We start from the raw sequence: 25,151 nt of genomic DNA, 5'->3' as shown, positions 1-25,151 counted from the left end.
TACCACTTAGAAGGATATTGTTTTCGGCAAAGTCACTCAGAAGACTAAAATCTTTCGCATGCAAAACAATTTAGTTCGAGAATCACTCACTGCATGGCGCTGGTGTTCTTAGGAGCTTCCACTTCAGTCTGAACGTCGCATATCTCGTGCTCAAGACCACTTAGAAGGATACTGTCTTTGGCAAAGTTACTCAGAAGACTATTAGCTTTCACATAGAAAACAATTTAGTTCGAGAATCACTCACGGCGTGGCGCTAGTGTTCTTAGGAGCTTCCACTTCAGTCTGAACGTCGTATATCTCGTGTTCTGGACAAGGTTCTGGACCACCTAGAAGGATAGTGTCTTCGGCAAAGTTGATCACAAGACTAAGAGCCTTCACATAGGAAGCAATTTAGTTCGAAAATCACTCACTGCTGGCGCTAGTGTTCTTATGAGCTTCCAGTTCAGTCTGAACGTCGTATATCTCGCGTTCTGAACCACTTAGAACGATACTGTCTTCGGCAAAGTTGCTCAGACGCCTGAGAACTTTCACATAGGAAACAATTTAGTACGAGAATCACTCACGGCATGGCGCTAGTGTTGTTAGGAGCTTCCACTTCTGTCTGAACGCCGTATATCTCGTGCTCAGGATCACTTAGAAGGATACCGTCTTTGGCTAAGTTACCCAGAAGACTAATAGCTTTCACATAGGAAACAATTTAGTTCAAGAAGCACTCACTATGTGGCGCTGATGTTCTTTGGAGCTTTCAGTTTAGTCCTAACGTCGTATATCTCGCGTTCTGGACCAATTATAAATGTACTGTCTAAGTCAAATTTGCACATAGAATTCAAAACTTTCGCACAAAAACAATCTAGTTTGAGAATCACTCACTACCTGGCCCTCGTATTGCTAGATGCTTCCAGTTTAGTCTCAACGTCGTGACCCAAGTAACATTTTAAGTTTTGTTCGGATCTACAAGAGATCTTCATGTCCAATTTTATAAAACTTGCAATAAAACTGATTTATACATCAAAACCTCTTGATAACCTCTTTAAGAGCATCTTCCGGCTAAGTGGACCATTCTCGGAGAGGTTTTGCAAACCGCATTAATAGTAGCAATAAAACCGTTTTAAAATCTAGTGGAAAATTTCCCATTCTCGATTGTTGTTGTTTTTTTTCAACAAAAACTATGACAGCTCAAGATGAAGAGAAGCTTCTTCGATGGCACGCAAAGTTCAGGACGATACATCATTCGTAAGTAGAAGCGGTCATTTCAAAGTAATATTTTAGTTGTTATTGTGTTGGTAGGCTTATGCGCATTCAATTTTACCGTGAATATTGGGGTTGCAGAATCATAAAATTAATGCGCTTCAAAAATAGTGAATATTATCATCTTGGAATGAAATGAATCAATTTGTTTATTCAGTAAAACTATCTCGAATCACAAGAAAACTCAGCAGAGAGAATTTATTTATGTGAGCAGATTATGAAAATGGTGGCAAACTATCAATTCATTGCTAATTTGAGCAAAATTAACTATTTTTCATTCACGTTAGCTAATTCTTTAATATGGCGACAACCATAATCAGCGAAAATAAACGAAAGCAAGTGGTAGTTCTGCTCTTCCACCAACAGATGTCGTTACTAATCGAACGGATCGCCATCTGTTGAGAGTTTTAACAGTTTTATTGTGGTAATTATGATTGCCAGAAGGTTTACAAATCGGAAAGTTTTGTTTACTCTTAAAATCTTTCTTTATGGATATCTACAAGTATACTATAAAACATTCTATCAATGGTTTTCATAAAAGCAGTCATAAAACTGCAAATTTTAATTATAGCTGTAATAAAACCCTAATAAAATCAAACAAAACCAATCAGCAATGAAATTGTTACTTGGGGAATCTCGCGTTTTAGACCACTTGCAAGGATACGGCATGGTTGCACATAAGCTTGAAGGCTTTCACATCGAGAATAGTTAAGTTCGAAAATTACTTACTACGTGAAACTAGTACTTTTGGAAGCTTATAGTTTGCTCTAATTGTTCTAAACCACTTAGGTGGATACTGTCTTCGGCAAAGTTACTCAGAAGACTGAAAGCTTTCACATGGAAAACAAACTAGATTTCCTGACTTCACCCACTTAGAAGGATACTGTCTTTGACAAAGTTGCTTTTTCACATAGGAAACAAATTAGTCAAGCTACTCACTACGTGACGCTAGTGTTCTTGGGGCATCCAGTTTGGTCTAAACGTCATATATCTCGCAATCTGGACCACTTTGAAGGATAAGTTTTTGCTCATAAGGCTTAAAACTCTCACATTGAAATCATTTTAGTTCGAGGTCCTCTCATTATGTGGAATTTTTTGGTTTAAACTTAGTATATATCATGTTCTGGACCGCATTGAAGGATACGGTCTTCGGCAAAAATGCTCAGAAAAATAATAAGTTTTAAGATTCAATTTAGTTCGAGAATCACTCACTAAGTGATACTATTGTACTTGGGGTCTACCAGTTTAGTTTAAACGTTGTAAATCTCGTATTTAGGACCACTCAGAGAAAACCTCACTTTAACAAAGTTGCTCGGAAGAATAATAGTTTTCTAGTAGAAAGCAATTTAGTAGTTCCATATTTATTCACTACTTGGCCCTAGTGCTGTAATGAGCTTTGATTCAGGGCGTTGCATATATCACGATCTAGATCGCTAAAAATGACAACTGTTGTCGCAAAAAAGGATGTCCAGTTTGATCAAACGGTAGTATTTCTCGCGTTTTGAACCACTTCGAAGGACACTCTCTTTGACAAAATTTTTCAGAAGACTTAGAGCTGTCAATGTCATCTGAAAAACAATTCAGGTTGAAATTTTCTCACTATGTGGTCTTAATAGTTTCCAATATAGTCTAGTCGTCATGTATCCCGCATTTTGGACCACTTGAAAGAATACCGTTTCAGCAACGTTGCTAAGACGACTTTCTTCAAGAAAACATTTTAGTTAGAGATTCAATGACTATATTGGTATAGTTCTGTAATAAGCTACGAGTTTGGTCTAAGCGTCCTACATTTCATGTTCTGAATCATTTAAAAAAAATACAAGTTTCAGAAGATTTGCTCAGAAGAATAAAAGCTTTTCAATTTGTATACGAGGTTTTCAAGAAATCTCTATCGGAATCTCCTATTGAAATTTTCCAGGCAATTGATAGGAAATTACTTCAAGATTTTTTTGGAAACTTCTTTTGCAATGCTTTCGGAAGTGCCTTTGACAGTTTATTTGGTATTCTTTTTGGAAATATCTTATATTACGGAATTTACTTTAGGATTCCCTTGTGAAATTTCAGTAGCAATTCCTTTGGAAAGTCATTCGGTATTTTTTTTGAGGGTGCCTTCAGCTATTTCAACATTCAAACGTATTTGGAAATTGCTTTTTGAAAAATTCTGAAATTTTTTGAGAACTTCTTGATTTTTGATGAACTTCTTGAAAACACCTTAATTTTTGAAAGTTCTTTATGTAATTGGGTTTTTAAATTTTGAAAAATTTGTTGATTTTTTGGTTTTATACGGAAGAGCACCTTTTTCTGAGTCACTATGATTTTTTTCAGATTTTTAGAACTCTGTTTTGGTACCTGAAATCAATTTCAAAGAGATTTTTTGAAATCACCTTTTGACAGCTGGGCAACTGTTTGACAGCTCCGCCCAGTACAAACTGCGACGAGGGGTGATTCGACAAATCGCTCCCATGCAAACTTCAAATTGATTTTTAAATAGGTTCCCGGACTCCAAAATTCATGAAAATTTGGATTTCGGCTTAGTTTGACATGCAGATTCAGAATATCGAATTATCTCAACACCGTTAAAGAAGCCAATTCCGATGAGATTTTCTCCAGCCATACCATTGTATTTTTTTTCAATTCGTAATTCTTATTATTGAATTTCCAAAGTAATAACAAACAAAATTCTGTAAGGATTTTCTAAATGAGTTTCCAATGTTAAAAAAATACTGAAGAAATTTTTAAAAATTCAATTTTGCAAAGAGCTGTCGAAATAATTACAAAAGTAATAATCAGCTAAATTTCCAAAGGGATTGCGGATGAAACTTCCAAAGAAAGCCGGGATGAACCTGCCTACGGCAGAAAATCCCCGAATAAAGTGATAAAAAAAACTTCCAAAGAAATTGATAAAGGAGATCCCGTAAGAGTTGCCTGATAAATTTGCACACCGTCTTCAACCAAAGACCACAGTCTGAATATGACTTACACTAGACAACGGATAGCATGTAAGACTGTAAGACATCCAGTGATTCAATGAAGAATTTTCCGTTTGGCGAAATTTTTCTCCCGACCGGAATGGGAATCGAACCCACAATCCGTGGCTAACAATATGCCTAGAAGGCTGGCGTTACTAACAGTACGATCACGAACCCCACAGTTATGCTGTAGGTATTTTCAAATATAATAATTTCCAATATTACTGATGAGAATTTCCAAAAGATTTATCGAACAAAATTCCAAAGAAAACCTAAAAAAAACTTATATTTCATGGTGTTCAGGATGTTCTAGGTTATCAATGAAGGCCTAAATACAAATATTCCCATTTTTCCCTAATAGAGGATTCAATTTGCAACAACTTCACCGAAGTATTCTGTTTTATCGAATGAGTGAATTTATACAGCCATTACTAAGTTGGAGTTTTCCAAATAAATTGTAAAAAAAAAACAAAAAGAACTTTCAGATGGGATTCCCGAAGAATTTTCCGTAGAAGAAATTTCTAAACAAGTCCACAAAGCCATTGCCGAAGCATTTGTTACATAAGTTCCTAAAAAAATCTTGAAAACTTTCACCAAAGAAATTGCGAGTTCAATTGTCGCTAAAACAGTTTCCAAAAGAATTGGCAAAAAAATTCCAAAAATAATTTAGCAGGCTACGAATGAGTGTAATCAGTTTCGTACCTTTTAATTCCGTCATATTTTGCTTATCCTTTGACATCACTCATTCGTAGAGGGTATTTTGCTTAGAGGGTTCGAAAAGTCGGTACAAGATCATAATATAGCAGGTTTAAAAAATCTCAAAGAAATCCCCGAAGGAACATTCAAACTAATTTTAGAACCGATTTTCAAAAAAAAATCCTTAAGAAATGGCTGCACAGATATCCGAAGATATAACTGAAAAAAAAAGAAATTTCCGAATAAACTACTTGACACCGAGATCAAACTGACACCTCCAATCCAAAGAACACAAGTACCACGTTGTGAGCGAATTTTTAAATAAACTTTCAATGTGAAAGCTTCTTCTCTTCTAGGAAGGTTTTACAAACATAGTAACATGGAAACACAACGATTATATCAAGCATTCAGCTTCTAAGAACAATACACCCCAAATAATGTTTACTCAAATTTACCGAGTTGAAAGTTTTAGCAAAATATTTGCGAAAATTCAGCAAGGTTTGCCTATTTGTTCAGTCAAATCTACTGATCATCATCAACGTTACAACTCAGCAAATTTTGCGGAAAGTTCAGCAAAAAAAGATTAATCTTTCAGCTCAGCAAAATTTGGCTGAAAGCGTCTTGGTGTGTAGCATCACATCATCAAAACTCTGAGTCTTCTGAGTAACTTTTCCGAAGACAGTATCCTTCTAAGTGGTCAAGAGCGCGAGATATACGACGTTTAGACTGAACTGGAAGCTCCTAACAACACTAGCAAGACGCAGTGAGTAATTTTCGAACTAAAAGCATTTACACTTTTAGTCTTCTGAGCAACTTTGCCGAAGACAGTATCCTTCTAGGTGATCCAGAACACGAGATATACGACGTTCAGACTAAACTGGATGCTCATAAGAACACTAGCGCCACGCAGTGAGTGATGTTCGAACTAAATTGTTTCCTATGTGAAAGCCCTTAATCTTCTGAGCAACTTTGCCGAAGACAGTATCCTTCTAAGTGGTCCAGAACGGGAGATATTGAACAACTACTGGCAAAATGTAGTGCTATCCCACATGTTCGACATGATGCCCTGTGTATCAGATTCCCGGTGGCCAATGTTCCCGGAACCACCATTTCTACATATCAACACATTCTTGACGAAATTATGTATCAAATAAGGCTTTGGTCATTTGAATTGGTGAAAAAATCATAATTTTATAAGAGTTTGAATTTCTGGGTCATAATGACCCCAATGCATTGTTCGTAACTTTTTTTGTGGTGCCTTTTTGGTTTCACCTTAAGATTTTTTTTCAAAGACTCATTTCTGCAAAATATTAAAAGTTAAGAAGTTTCATTACGATAAGTCAACTAACAAAAGAGATATTAATGTTTGAAATCGCGTTTTGGGTCACAATGACCCTAATGCACGACGAAGGTTAAACTCCCTCAACCATTAATCCTTCAGCAGGTGGGTCGCCTGACACCTTGGATTGGGATTTTCTGTTCGGTGGACTTTCACCCCCAGAACAGCCGGTCCGTATATATTCTAAGCTGGCAACTACAAGAACAAATTTTCACCATAGTAGGGTAATTCGCCAATTGTTGAACACTACCCAAATGTTGAACAGTTTTTGAAAATGTTATTAAAAATTTTATTTAAGTAGTTTTCCATCAACGTAAACGTATGATCTACATGCGTACACATGTGTGTCATGATATTGCTCTAATAAAGTTATAAAATTATACATATTTTACGTCAAAAATATCGATTGAAAATTTTGTACCGCTGATGACACGAAAACTGCACAATTCTTAAGATTAATTTTAGGAAATTGCTGTTACGAAATAAGCTTTGCTGGCAAATCGACCACAAATATCAAAGTCACACCATAGTTACAATAACTGGAAGAATGTCCTTAACAGTTTAACATTGTTTAAAATCACATTTTCATTGTAATTTCATTTGAAAAAAATATTTTTCTTATCACACTATCAATATGCAGCTAAGATCCAATTGTTGAACACTAGCATAACCTACGATGTTTGCATGACCGCCAGATTTTTTTTCACTTCACCTTTTTCAGGAGCGATCCACGGGTTTTCAAAGTATTTCAGGGTCGTTCCAGGGGTATTCTAGGAAGTTGACTGGGTCCTATGGGTTTCCAGGGGTATTTCAGGGGCTTTCGAAGGCGTTCTTTTCTTCTGTCATTTTCAGCCATTTTTTGCATTTGGTTCTGTTTAAAACGATTTTCAGTCCACTAGAGCTCTCTTCCAATGGGCAGCGAATCCGCCAGAGTGAAAAAATATTGAATGTCGGGTCAATGTCGGATCAAATTTTATCAAATGTTGGACCACTGTTGGACACACATCGGATAACTGTTGAGTCTATGTTGGGTTTGGTGCCCAAAATAAAAACAGGTGAATGATAGGTTTATGTCGAGTTCTACGTAATCAATTACGAACAAAGCTTCAACCGTTCAACAATTAGCGAGAACCGTCCAACATTAGGATGAGCAAGCTTAAGGAAGCGTTCAACATTTGGGTTACAGACTTCCCATACAAATGTTCTATTTTCTCTTAGAAAATGGAATTTAATCGAATACAAATCCAATGGGCAGTATAAGGAATAAGTAGATCTAGACGATCACTGGATATTTTTCAACTAAAGTGGAATTATGCACGGAAAAACAAACGAAAACAAAAATGCCAGTACTAACCGTTCAACAATTGACGAATTACCCTAATGACTTCAAATTTCATCAACGCAGTTTTCAGAAAATTCGCTTCGTTCAATCATACAAAATCAAGTATTTACATACATCTTCTATATGACCTGACCATGATGTAAATTTTATATGAACACTCTCCAGCTTGACATTCTTCCGCGGCAGAAGATTTATCACGAAACGACTCACATTGTTCTTCCTTTTCCGAAAGACAACGACGCGACGTTTTGAAATACGGCAAAATGCCCACAGCGAAAATTCCTTCGATTCTCCTGTAAGCATGAGTAATACCGGTAGTCTGCCCCTGCTGGTCCGTCTGGTCCATGAACGAACATTAACGAACGGTAGCACAACCTGACTGACTCAATTATACAAGTCAGCACATATTTTATTGTGCGCTTAAAATAAGAGTGAAAGATTGATGGGAACTGGTACCCTTTTGCTACATTGTAGTTGCCGCAACCGATTTGTGAGCACGGAGCTTAAAAGTTGCTCAAATGTGAGTTCTTATTAGGTTATTTAAGGTTTCTTGCTCTTTTGGTTTATGTGGAAGTATTTGAAGCATAGCTTTGTAGTTTCATAAAACTAAGTACATATGTTAGTCTATTTTTTGCATATAAAACGTTTCAATTTGTAAACTTCACCGTTCTTGGTAATTTCAAAACCCAGTTCAACCGTGTAAACCAGTTCCTCAATCAATCTTTATGACAGAAAAATCGTAACATGATCGAGCACTTTTAGCTGGTTCTTGTTCGTCTTCAATAGTGCACCGTACACAAGCCTTGACTTGACCCCATTAGTACAGGCTACTGTAAGACGGCTAATCAGAGCGGCTTAAAAGTATCGGTTTGCATACATTTGTATTCACATGTCGAACAGTTGTGGCGCCCCTTCCAATCATCCTTTTTCGTAGGCGACTGTCATTACGCTGTCATTTTTGCGTCCCTCTTTTAGCATTATGTTGTACTAAGCACTTGTACCTCTTTTTACTTATATGATTAATGAGTAATGCATTTTATTCTCCCTTCTCCCCTTTTTCAGATGTCGTACTACACGATTGGAGTGCTGAAATTGATCATAATCCAGTACATGATTGGTGATGTTTTGTCCCTGTTGAACAGCGGAGAAACCGGTGTAGGAGGAGGAGGAGGAACAGGAGGATTGGGACCGCCGGTGGCCAATCGGCGGCACACTGACAACCTGCTGATAGCTCGGTGTCGTTCCAAATGTACGAACACAAACGACAAAATGATGGTACTTTTTCCTCACACACACTCAGTCTATCTCTCTCTGAATTGATTGATGTCCAGTGATTGATGTTTTAGCGTGAAATGATGGTTTTTGTCCTTGGTTTTGGCTTATTTTATGCGTTTTGTGTGGCAGTTTGATGGAATATATTGTTTAAGGCCGGACGGGACGGTGGTTGAATCGTCCGCCATTGCTCTGTTGCTAGTAAGATGCAAATCTCAACTTCTACTTCATATTATTGACTAGAAATTTGATCGTTCATTTGCTCACTTGTGGTGCACAATCGACTAAAGTTTCAGCTACGTCAGTGCAGTGGAAATTGATATTTGCTTCTTCAAAATCGCGAGTCAAATTGTTAGAAAGAGAGGGAAGATAGGAAAAATTACACGTCGTCCCGTGCGGCCTTAAGGTGTTTGGACGATTATGGGAAAACCTAGCACCTCTTACATTGAATTCAATGCGCATTTTTCTGCCTTTATCGATTCTGAAAAGCATAAATTGAGTTTTAAGATGCTGCTACAATCCATACCTAGTAACATACACCCACCCATCTACATGATTCTATAACATTTACCCGAAAACCATTCACCCGAAACACATTTACTCGAACGACATTTACCCGAACGTCATTTACCCGAATTCGACAAATACCCGAATGTGACATTCATTCGAATGCGACATTTACCCGAATACAACACTTGCCCGAATACGACATTTACCCGAATACGACATTTACCCGAATGCGACATTTAACCGAAAAATGAAAAAAGGTGGACTTGATCCCCATATGATTTTGTCAATAATAAATACATTAAGGCGAAACTGGAAGCATTTCCTCATTATTTTGGTTTTAAATTTTTAATAAAATAACGAAGCAATATTTTCAAAATCGGTTTTCGTGCACATGTAGAGTGTAGATCAAGGTATCTCCAGAATTTTTCCCTGGTGGAAAATGTTTTTAGTTTTTGCAGAAACCTTTTTTTTTGTGATATTTTGTTTAAAAATGGTTTTTGCAAAAACGAAAAACATTTTCCACCAGGGAAAAATTCAGGAGATACCTTGATCTATACTCTACATGTGTACGAAAACCGATTTTGAAAATATTGCTTCGTTATGTTATAAAAAAAAAAAATCAAAAACTAAAAAGTGAGGAAATGGATCCAGTTTCGCCTTAAGGCCCGGTGTCATTCAGCCGGCTTTCCTTAGACCTAATAATCATCAGGCTGAGTGTTCATCAAGCACTCTGGTGGAGGACTAACTTTCAGGATCCATACACTATAAAAACATTATACATTGCGTATGTGAGATCAATATCAGAGTATTGCAGCGTTGTTTGGTCTCCTTACATGAAAAAAACATGAAGAACGCATAGAGTCAATTCAGAAGCAGTTTCTATTGTACGCACTACGTAAGTTAGGATGGACAGTATTTCCTCTACCTTCATACGAAGCACGTTGTTTGCTGATCAACATTCAGACATTGAAAGAACGACGTGATTACGCTATGGTTTCGTTTGTTACTGATATTGTCTCACAGCGTATTGATTCACCTGAATTATCGTCCAAATTGAATTTTTTATGCTCCCAGCCGGCATCTACATAAGAGAAATTTGTTTACAGCGGAACGTCATCATGCTGATTATGCAAAATATGGACCGTTAAATCAAATGATGTACACTTATAATCGGCATTGTGAAATGATTGACCTAAATATGACTAGAACGCAGTTGAAGAAACATTTTCAAAACATTCGAAATCGTAGAAGCTAAATAAAATAGCAGAAAGATGTGGCCTTTAATGATAAAAAACTGAGCTAATAACAATTATAAATATAAAATATGTATAAGGGGCCGTCCATAAACCACGTGGTCATTTTTTTGGGACTTCTCAAACCCCCCCCCCGCCGCGTGGTCATTAGTCCATACAAAAAATTTTATTCGTCCATACAAAATGGTCATTGGCCGAACCCCCCCCCCCCTCATGACCACGTGGTTTATGGACAGCCCCTAAATAGATATTAAGCATGAAATGTATTGAAATTGGTCTACGTTTGATTGACGACAATAAATAAATAAATAAATAAATAAATAAATAAATAAATAAATAAATAAATAAATAAATAAATAAATAAATTAAAAAATAACTGGCGGTCAAAATACAATTTTAATCAAAGGATTATTTAATTTATTAGAAGTAGATGAAACTTTATCAATTAGAAAAGGGTAATCCTTGGGATAATCTGTAACAAAGTTGTGTTTCATGAACAAGAAAAGTTTGGGGAAACGTAAGAAGCAAATGCAATGCATTCAAGAAAACTGTGACGAAAGAAAAAGCTGCAGATTCAAACATTTTGCCTGATATTTAGTGTACATATCGGATGGACGAAGACGATGTACACATCTATTCAAATATGGATCATGGAGAGCTGAGTTTTATCTCACCGGCCCTTTTTGAAACTAAGGTGTTCTTTTATAAGTTACTTGATCATTTGCTGTTAACGCTGACCCCAAATCATCTTTTAATAATTATTTTCCCTTCCTTTTATCATTGGCTGTTATTTGTAGCAGTAAAATGCTGTTGGAATATAGGTTTTGAAGTTTTTATTTGTGAATACCCCTTTATTCAAGCTATGGCTGTTCTTTCGAAGTTATTATTGAAGCCATTAGTAGTTTAATCTGAAATGTTCTCTTATTTCAAATGTTGACTGTTCTTTCAAATAGACAAATAACCATACCCCCACAAAGTTTGTTTTCATCATAACTCATTTGATTCCGGATTCTTGCTCCAGACCTTGTTAACTAGCTGGCTTTTTGATGACAAAACGTCCAGACAAACGTTCGGCCAAAAATCATTTAGGCGAAAGTCATGAGGATGAATGCTTAATTATCACCAAGCAGTTTGGAATAAATTGAAAGCTGTAGCATATTTGAACATTCGAATATTACCTATTACCAATCCTTCGGAGATTTTTCCTTCTTCTCTTCAAAGGCTATTCTTTCGAGTTTTACTGTTGCATATTTTATTGGCGTTTGAACTACTTAATGTATATGAGTTTTGTCCTTTTTTCGATAATAGGATGTTCTTTTAAAAAACACTCTTAGGATTGACTGATGGATTCCAAATCTATGTAATCTAACTTTGTTTCCTTCTTTAAAAAACAAGATGTTCTGTTTGGTGAATAAACATCAAACTTTTCTATCAACGATTCATTTTTCTAACAATATGTTGATTTTCCTAGGGCTGTTCTCTAATCTATTCGGTCTTATGACCATTCTACCTATAAACAGAGATTTCCCCTTTTATAAATCATAAACTGTTCTTTGCTTGTCTGTCGAAAGAACAGCTTACAAATCAAAGAAGGGTAAATCTCTAGAGAGAATGCTAACAGCGTTAACAAAAACAATAGTAAGCTGCAGTGATTAGTTTTATTCAGGCATTTGCCCTGTGAATTCCTATCGCGCAGAAAATTTAATAAAATGTGTTGTTGAGGAACTTGACATTCAAATTGCTTGTTTGAGCCGCAATACAAAAATTATAAGTAGAATTATTACATTGAACAAAATAAATGAACTTTATTTACAAAACCATGATTTGTGCGGAGTACAACACTATTCGGGTAACTGTCGCATTCGGGTAAATGTCGCATTCGGGTAAATGTCACATTCGGGTAAATGTCGCATTCGGGTAAATGTCGTATTCGGGTATTTGGCATTCGGGTATATGTTACATTCTGGTTTATGGTTTTCGGGTAAATGTCTTTCGGGTAAATGGTTTTCTGGTAAATGTTATAGAATCATCTTCATATACCGGGCCAAATCCTACTTGCAAGCATTTTTGTTTTAAAAGTTTTATCACAGACAATCAGACGTCTTACTCTACTCCATTCATACCGTTTCTCTTTTTAATGGTTAGTTCAAATATTCTGTAGTTCGCAAATCTCCCGTTCACGCCGCTCACATAATTGTTGTTCCTGTTCGACGTCTGCTGACTACCTAGCTGACTACCACTGTCTTTCTTCTTCTTCTTTATGGCTCTACGTCCGCACTGGGACTTGGCCTGCCTCGCTTCAACTTAGTGTTCTTTGAGCACTTCCGCAGTTATTAATTGAAGGGCTTCCTTTGCTTGCCATTGCTTGAATTTCTCGCGTTTAGTATCATACAGGCGTATCTACAATGATCGATTTCTCTTCGTCGATTTTCTCTTCGCATTATTCCGGAAAATACGACCAATATTCGGATGATCTCTCGGTATATTCCGGTGAAGGACAACTAGGACTAGCATCTAAAACAACAAAAACAATCAAAAATGATTTGCAGGCCAAGTTATTTGCCAAAGAGAAAATCGATGAAGAGAAATCGATTATTGTAGATACGCCCGTATGATACTGAGCGCGAGATTTGCATATTGTGAGGCAAGTACAATGATACTCTATGCCCAGGGAGTCGAGAAAATTTTCCCGATCGGCAGTTTATCTGTGTTATGGTCCACTGTACGAATTTATGCTGATCTGCTTACACCCACAGAAAATTTGACGTTTGAGCGGTGTCGAATTTCGTGTGAGAGTAAGCAGGCCAGTATAAATTCGTGCAGGAATCCATTATGGTCCACTGCACGAATTTATACTGGCCTGCTTACTCTCACACGAAATTTGACGTTTGAGAGGTGTCGGCACCGCTCAAACGTCAAATTTTCTGTGAGAGTAAGCAGGCCAGCACAAATTCGTGCAGTGGACCATTGATTACTTTTTACATGCTCTCCATGTTTTGACTGACCTTTGCATAGAGACCCACCACCGTGCGACGTCGTGACAGCAACGCTACCATTGCCACTTAATCGCTGTAAGGGTCGATTTCGACCGCAGGGTACCGGTATGACATACGAAGCCGGCTTCGAACCCTTGTTACCGTCTGCACAAGCCATTCTCCAACACCACGCGCCACCTCATCTAAAGTTTCAAGGCGATGTGGGTGATAGCCGTTGAAACGGCATTGCGTTGCGTTGCGTTGCGTGGTAACGGAGTAATTCGTAGATTGCATACTGAAAGTTGTCATGTTAAAACCTTAATGCTCCTATTCTAATTGCTTATGGAATGCTATTTGGGAAGGAATAGCTATCCAATTAGAAGTTGGAGAAAAAGACATGAAAACATCCATTGCCGGCCACGCCCATCTTCTCCGTTACGAGGATAGGAAAGGATGTGATGATATGACACCTACTTTATGAAAGGCCAGCGACTCACCGGCGCCCCCATAGGTGTCAAGGAGTTGGATATTTGGAATGGGTTGATTTGGGATTCACTATAAGCGAGTGATGCGACATTAGAAAAGATAAAAACCACAGATCCGTTTCCGGTTTCCTGCTGAATTGCAATTCATCCTGATGACAATTCGGCCTAGTAACCATTCGGCCTAAAGGCCTTCGGCCTATAAAAGGCCGGACACCTTGGGTCTCTAGTCGGGTGCTTGCTGTTCGCGGACCTACGATGCGATGGCTCGTGAGCATGTTTTGCCTCCTAGCGCCGCCTGGTGGTGGAATTTCCAATCAAGAAACCCGTCCCCTGTCAGTCCCCCACCCGCCGAACTTCTTTGCCGAAGACACCAAAGTCACGAATTTGTGTTCGATTTTTGAAAAATTTCGTCACCTGTCACGTCTGTTTGTCTCTGGTGTCACATGTCACAATGTGTATTGGAGGGTTTCCACCACCCACCCACCGCCGCTCCCGAAGACTCATCCCGGAGGAGCAGCGGCGGTTCAAAAATCCCAGCTAACTTTTGTTCACTTCACTTCACACTTCCCCCAAAACCGACAACAAACCATGCCAAAATGCCAAAACTTCAACTCGACCCATCGAAATTCCGACCGAGGCCGACCAGAAAAAGACCACACAAACACCACCAGATGGCAAACAAACCCCGTCCGTTGGCATACCGAACAGTCCACTTTAAGTTTCCCTATCTTAACAGATTTGTTTAGTCAAACGGGTGTCACTGGCCATCTGCGTGTCAAACTATTGCCGCACTGCCGTTACAAGCTGTTCCGCGTCCGTAATATCATCCAGGTTGTTTATACCTATAGAGTCGCTTCCGCGGTGAGAGCCTCCTCATCAAGGACCTCACCCTTTTTACAATTGGCACCTGCCGTCTTACTTTTCCATAAGGGGCTGTCCATTTATTACGTAAGGGGATTTTCATGATTTTTCGACACCCCCACCCCCCCTTGTAAGATTTTTTGTATGAGAACCCAAATATTTTTGTATGGCACGTAAGATTTCTCAAACCCCCCCTCCCCCCGAAAACCCTTACGTAATTAATGGACAGCCCCTAACGTGGTGTCCCTGCGCTCATGTTCTTCTGTCTATTTCCTCTTCTTTTTCTTCGTGTTCTTCGTGGGCCCTCAACCTGAAGCGTCCGCCCCCTGACTCGCCTTATCCTGTGGAAGCTGAGGATCTACAAAGCTTGTAACCCCCCGCTTTCTTCGATCCGAAACTGTCCTTCCCTCTCGGGTTTAACAACCTCCTGGACCAGGAGTCCTGGTCTTGTGTGTGCCGCCTGGTAGCTCCTCACCTGACGGCTGCCACGCACGCTTCTGTGACTGCTTGTCTTAAGCAATTGTGTCTGGCATACTCTTCGTGCTGCCCACGAATGTGAAGGCCTCCGTCGGAGTAGATTTCAACACCTTCAGCTTCACAGGCTCATGTCGCTGTTGCCATGAGATTATCAAGGTTCTGCTTGGTCGTCACCGATGACCTACGAAGTCTCAACAAGGCCTGCTTAAGGTTCTTGCTGATGTTCGACTTCGAGGACACAAAGCAAAGCGCAGCAACTTTATGGTAGAAAGTTCATTACTGTTCTTGGTGATGGCCCTCATCAACCACGCTTCGTCCATAACCTCCACTGACACGATTACCAGGGAGGAAATGTGGTTTCCTACGCTGGCAATACGCGCACAGCTACCTCTTATTGTCTCTGCTTTCCTTGACGGAGATCTAACTAATCCACTTCTGCGAAGGGATAAACCTCACCACTACTCCAACAAATTGTTTTTGAACTTTATTTAAGATCATTTGGGATTCACACGACTAGTACGAAAAAAGGTTCACCACGCCAGAACTCTGCATTAACGCGGGTTGGAAAGAATTACTGAGAGGAGAGAAGGACCCAGGTGCACTACAAACTCTGTTAACGATCGAGCACCTTTTGCTCCCCCTCGATCATTAGTTCCTCGGCACGAGCCGCTTATCACCTTGAATTGAGGTTACCCTGTTTGGTGGACTCTTACCACCAGAACAGGTACTCCGTAGAACTATTCTAAGCTGGCAGCTACACGGTGGAGCTACGCAGAACTTGTGAATAGAACGTCTGATTTGATTCGTGTCTGTTATGTTCATACAATTTTCATTCAAGAAAGATAGAAAAAAAAAATAAAAAAACTTGCGAATTGTTTTTTATATATACATAAATATTTTGAACGGGAACTTGAACTTGATACATAAAAAAACGAAATAGATAAGTTGTGGAAGCATCTCGACCACCATTAACTAAATTGATATGTCTGTTGAAATCCATCAAACTGCCGTAATGATTGTGACCAATACCTACAGTGCTTATCTAATAAACTCAATACTTCACAGTGCGAAAGCACCTGCATCCGGGACTACCTGGAGAATTCATCCTACAAGAAGTACGGCGATTGCCCAAGGGACCCACAGAACCGACTTGAAGCGATCTGTCTCGATACATGCCAGAGTACGGACTATCACTGCCCTGGGGTAGAGAAATGTTGTCCCCACTCCTGCGGTATGAGCTGCCAAAACCCAATCGGTTTGAACAAAGTGCAAGGACTACCACCAGTTCCGGTGCACGTAATTCTTCGCGAAGCCGGCCGTAGCATCCGTATGGCCGAAATCCAGTGGGAGCTGGCCATGGAGGAGGAAGACTCAAGCGCCACGTACTACGTGGTGGAATCACGACATCACATCGGCATAAACTTTGCCGAACGAAAAATGGAAAACGACTGGCAGAACCACAAAGCGACCATGGTCTACGAGATCAAGCGGATGGGCAACTTGAAGAGGTTCGTTGGGGAACTGAAGCTAAAGCCCGGCCGATGGTACCAGGTACGAGTGGCCGCCGTCAACGAGAAGGGTACCCGCGGATATTCCGCTATCTCCAAGGAGTTTCAACTGAGTAGAAGTGAGTGTTTTTTTTCTGGTAAGATCTAGGAAAGTTTCTAATTATTCCCGTATTGTTTCGCAGAACCGAATCCTCCGCAACCTCCAAAGAATCTCACCTTGGGACCACTGGTGCCGGGCGCCAATGGGCTGTACAGTAGGAAAATAATGTGGGGGCTACCGCGATCGGATCTTCCAGTTGAGAAATACAAGATCAGCTGGAGTTTGTACTTGAATTCTACCGGAGGGGCGGCACGGGCCGGAAACTCATCCTTGTTTAAGGAAATGGCTACCGTTTCGGCGGTGAGTATTTACCGAAGTATATACGGATCGCAGAGAACAGTTTTTTTTTAATTGCAGCCAACCCGGCATTACGAGATTAGAGGACTGCAACCGAACAGTATTTATTATCTTCAAATTCACGCGGTGAGCGTTCACGGCAAGAGACGGCTGAAGTCGGCAGCCTGTAGCGAGTTGATGAACACAACGGTAGATCCCGCAAGTACCAATCAGTCAGCCAGCATGGATAACATGCTGATGAATGATGCCAGGTAATTGCTTTGAATTGGAGATTTCGATATCAATAGTTTGAACCTATACCTGTTCTTTCAGCTATCAACGTCGCACAAAATCTGGCGCCAATGCGTTCGGCATTAGTCACAGATTTGTCGCTCGCAAAACTGGCCTCACTGTGAGACTAACGTGGCCGGACCGAAACGCTAGTGGACGCTATCGGTTGCACCTGTGTCGAGGTACGCGAGAGTGTCTATCGAAACCGATGGGCCCCAACTCGCACGATGTGGTGGTGAAGGTAAGTTGATTTCCTAATGTGATACAGACATATGCAAAGCATATGTCTTATATGTCATATAAAACCCAATTTAGACATACAGGGCTTAAAAAATAAATGGCAAACTAAAAATACAGAACAAACGACAGGATAAAAACAGGCAAAATGTTTAGAAAACAAAATGTAAAATGACATACAAAGACATTTTAAGCAGAACAAACATAGAAGGCAAAACTGCCGGCACATGCAAAACTAATTCTACCGTGACGTTACAACGTTTTGACGCCTTTTCAGTCAGATTTTCCACTATAACTCGTAAATTCGACCGTAAACCCTCAAATATTTTTACATATTCGGATTCCTTGTAAAATTTCCAATGAGTATGATCTGTTTAACAGTTAGTTTTCATTGGGAAAGTATGTTAAATATGGGAATGAGTAGCGTGACGTTACAACGATGTAATTCTCATTTTTAAACATACTTTTCCGATGAAAACTAACAGTATAACAGATTAAACTTATTGGAAATTTTACAAGGAATTTACGAGTTATAGTGGATTTTCTGTCAAAACGTTGTAACATCACGGTAGACCGTGTCCTATACATTGATGCCTCTATGGTAACAGCTTAGCTTAACTCCAGCGCCGAGCGAATAAATTGTAGATCACCATCTTCCCCGGCCATGAGTGATGTTTCTCCAGTGTGCCCGAACTTTTAGGGTTCCCAGATCTTCTTCCACCGAGTGCTGACAGCGTTTTTGCGGCCATGCACGAAGTCGTCGACCTCTACCTGCTGTCTTGCTGAACGTTGCTTTAGCAATTTTTTTTCTGTCATGTGCATTTCATGACCAGCCCAATGAAGCCTACCATATTTTATACGTTGGGAGGACTGAAACGCCAAATACTGAACGCCATTGTACCTCTCCACATAATCATCAACAGTCGAAATTCGAAGAAAACATATTTTATACGTTCCACAATATTCGCTTCTAAGTACAACTTATGTTCCATGTGTCTGCGTCACACACCGTTTATTTGCTTCCCAACGAAAATTATCTATACATAATATATTTTTGTGGATTTTACTCATATGAAGACTTGGAGGGCTACAATTCAATGGAGCAATGAAACTACGCCGAATGCACCATTCTTCTCAACTGGACGCCAGGTCCTGTACTAATTGCTCCTAGTCCGAGTTATAGTCCCTCTAGCTAGATGATGAGTGCTGATGAAATATTTCTACAGATTGGCCAAGGGCTGAAAGTCTCTTTAATAAAGACAAATCAAATATTTCTACAGAAATTCTCAAAATAACTCCTAGAAAATTCTCATGTAACTCGTGAAGAAAATCCTTCAAAAGAACTTTTGGATAGAATATTGTAGGAACCCAGCAGGACTTCGTCAAGGACCTCATGAAGGAATTCTTCGAAAAAATACTGAAATAACTGCAAGATACCCTTAAGTTACTCGATCAACGATCAATTCTGACTATACATGTCAATGGTTGCTCCTCCGTGATTTTTCTGAACAGGTCCTAATAGCACAAAGATTCAACTGAATAAGAGGCTGGGACATTCCACTTATTCTCAAAGTGCAATTTAGCAGCTTATGCATTTTTGATCAATAACGACGCCGGTCAAGTCCTTATAGTCAGCTGCGAAGGCAAAGGAATGTTAGAGTGTACTGGTTGTTGCTACTAGAGATCGAGAGCACCTCTACGTCCCCACAACCCACACGGACTGGGGTGTTTGTTAGTAAGGATGGGAGTTCTGAGAGTCACCGTTGGGTCGGTGATGCGATCCATGGATAGTGTTCGTATCGTAAGCTGATAGATTGTGTGGTGAATATGAAGGTCAAATGGCACAGTTCGCTTTGGTTGCATAACTTGCAGGCTTTATTAGACACTGTGCAGTAGAAATTGGAAGGAAGGGAAACGACTTTTTCAATTCGTTTCTGGTTCTAGCGATGGCTATGAACATATGAATATACATGAGCTGTATATGTAGAGAAGAGAGAGAGAGAGTTTTCACTAGAAAGAAAGATACAAAGTAGGACGAAAGGGACGGGCCAGGGATTGAACCCATGACCTTCTGCATACGAATCAGAAGCTGTAGCCACTAGACCACCAAGCCCGTCACTTCAAGATACCCTTAAGTGACTTTGGAAAAACTTCTGGAAGTACTTCTGATGAAACGAATATTTTTTTTTGAAGAATTCTCATCAATGGTATAATATGTACCGGATTTGTATTTTCTAAAAATAATCAATTCAACGTAACCGGGGAAGTTCCCAAATTCCAGAAGAAATTCTTAAACAAATTTCAGAACGAACTTCTGGAGAAGCCCCAAACGAACTTATTCTTTTTCAAAGAACTCTTGATCGAATTCACAAAGATAACCTTGAAGGAATTCCCGCATTCCGGAAGGAATTCTCGAAATTTGAGAAGAATCATTTTTGAGAATCTACAAAGAAACCTTCGGATAAAAACATCTTATAATATCGTAACAGTAGAAATTACCCAAAGTGTTCTCGAAGGAACTGTCGGAAAGGATTACAGAGTGTAATCCTGGGAGTATTTTCGAAAATACTCTTGGAGTATTCTCGAAGAAATTCCTGAAGAAATTTCCGGAAGAACACTTGGAGGAATTCTCGGAAAATAAATCGTGGAAAATATTCGATGGCTTTTGAGAAATTTATCCACAGAACTCCCGCCGAAATTTGAAAAAATCCTTGAAAAAGTCTCCAAGAATCTCCAAAAAGAATACTCGAAAGAACTCTTGGAGAATCCCAAAGCAAAACTTGGAAAGTTTCCGATGGAACATCAGAAATAACGGATTGCCAACTGGTATTTGGGAGATGTTTTCAAAGTAACTCCTGGAGAAATTTCTGCAAGAACTCCCGACAGAATTTCCAACCTCCAAGGAATTCAAATAGTAACTATTGGAGAAAATCCCTTAAATTCACTCAGACGGATTGCCATATGAATTTCTGGAGAATTTTCCAAAAGAATTCCCGAAGGAAAACCACAATAGTTTCCCAAAGAGCTTTTCAAAACAATTCCTGGAGAAATTTTACTTGAGGTGAAGATCGCTTGTGTTCTCTTTCTCTTAATAATGCATCTTGCATCAAGCTTTTGCGAGCACAAATCTAGAGATTCGTTGAGTTAAACGAGCTGAAAGTGTAACTCAACGTTTTTTTGAGTGAGCAAGCAACAAGTAGCGTTATCAGTCTTGTTAGACCGCTGCACAGTGGTCTAACAACCCGATTTACGAGGAAAGATGTATGCTGCGTCTTCAAATGATTTTTTTAGACAAATACATATGGTCTTCTACAAATTTGTCCCTAATAATAAGACCCTCTTTACAATGTGCATGATAATTAGGGTGATCCATATTTTCGAAGAAATAGGAAACCAAACTTTTTTATTTGCAAGAATAACTAAATACATTGTACAAAAGTTGTCCTTGCTTTCCACTTTGTAGAATACTATATTTCACGACCAACAATTGAAAAGGCCGCATCAACATTGCGTAAATAAACACGTTTCAGTCGACTTGAGGCCTTCTGGCATCCACCCACGCATCTCACCACCACTATCAGAAAGTTTGATGTTTGCGCTTTCTGTTAGTGGTGAAGAGGTGTGTGGGTGGAGTTCAGAAGGCCTCAAGTCGAAAGAAACATGTTTGTTTACAAAATGTTGATGCGGCCTTTTCAATTGTTGTTCAATTGTTGTTCAAAAAAGCGCTGAATGCATCTTTCCTCGTAAATCTGGTTCGTGGTTCATTGGGGGAAAGGTTTCTTCTTATTCCCAACCGACATTTTTGCTGTATAAAAGTGAAACAAACCACTCTTAAGCAAACTTTAGCTTAGGAAACTGTTGTTCAGCAACTTCTGTTCCTTGGGTTATTATCTGCTGGCATAATGTTGTTTAAAGAGTGAAAAAGGCGCCAACCAATCAGCACGTTTCAGGAGCTCGCACAGGAAATTATTCAGGAGCATCTTTGAGAATTCTCTAAGGAAGATTTTCTATAGGAACCCCTTCGAGAATTACTCCAGAAGTTTTAATAGAAATTTCTTCAGGAATTGCTTGGGAGTTCTTTCGAGAATCTTTCGGTAATTCCTTCAGGAGTTCCTTAGTGAATTTCTCCAGAAATTCATGTGCCTACCCGTTAAAAAACCTAAGGGATTTTCCACAATACGTGGTTATTTCTTGAATTTCTTAGTTAAACCTTGGTTTTTTCGTGGGTTCTTGTGTAAATTGTTCGACAAATTTCTTTCCGAATATCGTCAAAACAACACTTTAGATTCACTTCAGCTGGAAAATTAATTCCGTTGTTCCTCCATCGAAAATTTCTTCAAGTATTGCTTCAAGAATTCTCCAGTAGCTCTTTAGTAGAAATTAGAAAAAAAACTGAAAAAATTGCTAAAATAATTTTAGAAGAATAGCCATTGAAATTATAAAAAATCCAAAGAAATAAAATAAATTAAATTCCAATCAAACTACCGCAGAAATTAAAAAAAAAACATGCTGAAGGAACTCGCAAAGAAATGGCCATACTGCGGTCTAGCGAACAAGGAGTCGTGGGTTCGAATCCCACCCATCTCTCAATTTGACAATTAGCAATATTCTGTGCCTTCTAATTAATTACATTAATTAATCACTAGAGATTTTTCTAGTAATACCTTCTACGATTACTCTGGAAATTCCAGCTATTCCCGAAATTAATTCGTTTGGGGTATCCTCTAGAAGAGATTTATATTGGGATTTCTTCGGCTGGAATTTGGCCAAGGGGAGCTCCAGGAGTAATATCATGATAAATTTCTAGAATAATCCATGAATAAAAACTCTAGAGGATCTCCTGGATGAGTCTTGAGAAAAATCCCTGGAAGAATCAAAAGCATTTCTGAAAGTATCCAAGGAAAATTGCCTAGAAGGATCCCAGCAATAATGCCAGAAGAAATCCCTAGAGGGATAAGATTTTCTGGAGAAGACCTAGGAGGCATTGCTGAAACATTAGAGGCAGCAAGAATCGCTTATGGAATCACAGGAGGAGTTCCTGGATCAAAGTCAAGAGGGGTTCCTGGAGGAATCCAATGATAAATATTTGGAGAAATCTCAGGAAAAACTTCCTTTAGGATTTGCAGGATAAAACACTGAAGGCAAGGCTCCTTTGAAGATTGCCTTGAATAATCCCAGCAAGTTTTTGGAGAATCCTTGGAGAAATTCTTAGAAGACTCCCAAGAAGAATTCCGGGAGGAATTTCAGTAAGAATTTATGGAGGAGTCCTCGGAGGAATTGCTGGAAGAACCACAGCAGGAATAGTTTGAGAAATCCAGCTAAAATTCCTGGAGGAACTGCATGAGAAGCTTATGAGAGAATCTATGGATAAAATAATTTGAATAAACATTCCTGGAAGAATCGCCGGAGAGCTTCAGAAGAAATCACAGGAAAAATCTCAGAAGGTATTATTAGAAGGATTCTGGGATGTATCATTGTAGAAATCTCAGCATAAATCCTAGGAGGAATTTCTGGAGGAAACTATTCAGGAAATGCCTAGGAGAATAAAAAAATCCTTGGAATACCTAAAGAAGTCCCTGGAAGAACCGATAAAGGTATTTTGGAAGAATTTATAACGAAGGCCCTGAATGAATTGCCGGAGGAGCTTCTGAAGGAATCTCATGAAGATTTCCGGGAAGAATACCAGCCGCAATGCTAGGATGAACTCGTATAGTAATCACTAGAAGAATTTCTAGACGTACCTATTCTAGTAAGAATTTCTGGAGAAATTGCTGAAAGAACCGCAGGAAAATTTGTTTGAGGTATCCTTGGAGGAAGGCCAAAAGGAGTTTCTGGAGGAATCTTTGGGTAAAATCTCTGAAGGAATTCCTGGATGAGTCCTTGGAGAAATCCGTGGTAGAACAATCAAAGAAATTTCTGCTAGAATTCCAGAGTTTGCCTGGAAAAATCCCAGCAGAAAACGCAGGAGAATGCTCTAGAAGAATCCGTAGTATAATTTCTAAAGTTCCACAGTTATCTGGAGGAATTCTTAGAATTCCGGGAGGTTTTATAGAAGAAATTTCTAGAGAAATCCTAGAATCAGAAAAGCCGGGGGTATCCTAAAAGTAGTTCCTCTAACAAATGCCTTGACGAATACCTACAGTTCTCGTTGCAAGAATCGATAGAAGTATACTGGAGGAATCCCTTATGGAATCGCAGGAGGAATTTCTGGAGGAATCTCAGGAGGATTTCCCGAAAATATTGCAGCAAGTAAGTATGCCAGGAGAATTCCCTAGAAGTATTTCTGAAGGAGTCCTAATGGGGATTGCTTGAAGAATTCCAGCCGAAATTCATGGAGGAAGGTCAAGAGAAGTTCTTGGAGAAATCGGCTGTGGAATTTCTGGATGAAACTCCGGAGGAAATCTTGGATAAATCCTTGAAGAAATCTTTGGAAGAATCACCGATGGTATTTTTAGAAAAATCCTAGGGAGATTTTCCGGAAGAATTTCTGAATCTTCCCTAGTAGAATAACTGAAGGTACCACAGTGAGAAGTTTTGGAGGAGTTCTCAGAGAAATTGCTGCAAGAATCGCAGCAGGAGTTGCTTGAGGAATCCTAGCCACAATTCCTGGAGGAAGGCCAATATAAGCTCCTGGAGGAATTCCATGAGAAATTTCAGTAAGAATCTCTGAATAAAACCTCTGAAGAAATACCTGAAAGAATCACCGGAGAAACTTCTTAAAGGATCCGGGGAAGATTGTCTTGAATAATCCCGCCAGGAATACCTGAAGGAACCCCAATAAAATTTTTTAGAGGAATCTCTAGAAGAATTCCGAGAAGTATCAAAGTAAGAATTTCCATAGAAATCCTAGGAGAAATTGCTGGACCAATCTCCAGAAATTTCTAGTATGTACAACCATAAGGACTGCCTGGAGAATCCTAAGGGAAGTTTATTGAAAGCAATGATGCAAATGATCACCTCACTAGTGCTCATCACAACTCATCAACTGTATATTTATCGCGTGCGATTGAACTGTGCACTGATCAGCGATGACCAGCAGCAAAGAGGTGGCAAAACGAACATGATGTAAATCACAAACGATTTTGCACACATCTGACTGGGCCGTCACACGCTCGCCCAAACAGCCGAACCATACCGAATAGGTTGGTTTGCGAAGCTACGGCATGAACGCTCGACACGCACACAGAAGCAACATTCGCATGTACCGATACCATACTAATAAAGCTTCCAGCCAACGATGCTTCGCGATAAGCTGTCGAAAAGCATCGAAAGCGATGAAAAGAGATGCTTGGCTAGAACGCAACGGCTCAAC

The 25,151-nt window shown here is 39.3% G+C and overlaps 1 protein-coding gene across 1 annotated transcript in view; it reads left to right on the top strand.

Moving 5' to 3' along the window:
- Positions 1-25,151, top strand: part of LOC109425318 (anosmin-1) — a 50,543-nt gene that overhangs the window by 13,339 nt on the left and 12,053 nt on the right. Inside the window, exons 2-6 of the mRNA XM_029860091.2 lie at positions 8,657-8,869; positions 16,493-17,054; positions 17,118-17,335; positions 17,393-17,583; positions 17,645-17,843. Coding sequence (XP_029715951.2) covers positions 8,657-8,869; positions 16,493-17,054; positions 17,118-17,335; positions 17,393-17,583; positions 17,645-17,843 — 1,383 coding nt within the window. The remainder of the gene's footprint in view (positions 1-8,656; positions 8,870-16,492; positions 17,055-17,117; positions 17,336-17,392; positions 17,584-17,644; positions 17,844-25,151) is intronic.

Source organism: Aedes albopictus, chromosome 1 (genome assembly GCF_035046485.1).
Source record: "Aedes albopictus strain Foshan chromosome 1, AalbF5, whole genome shotgun sequence".
NCBI lineage: Eukaryota > Metazoa > Arthropoda > Insecta > Diptera > Culicidae > Aedes > Aedes albopictus.
This window is presented reverse-complemented; position numbering and strand designations above follow the sequence as displayed.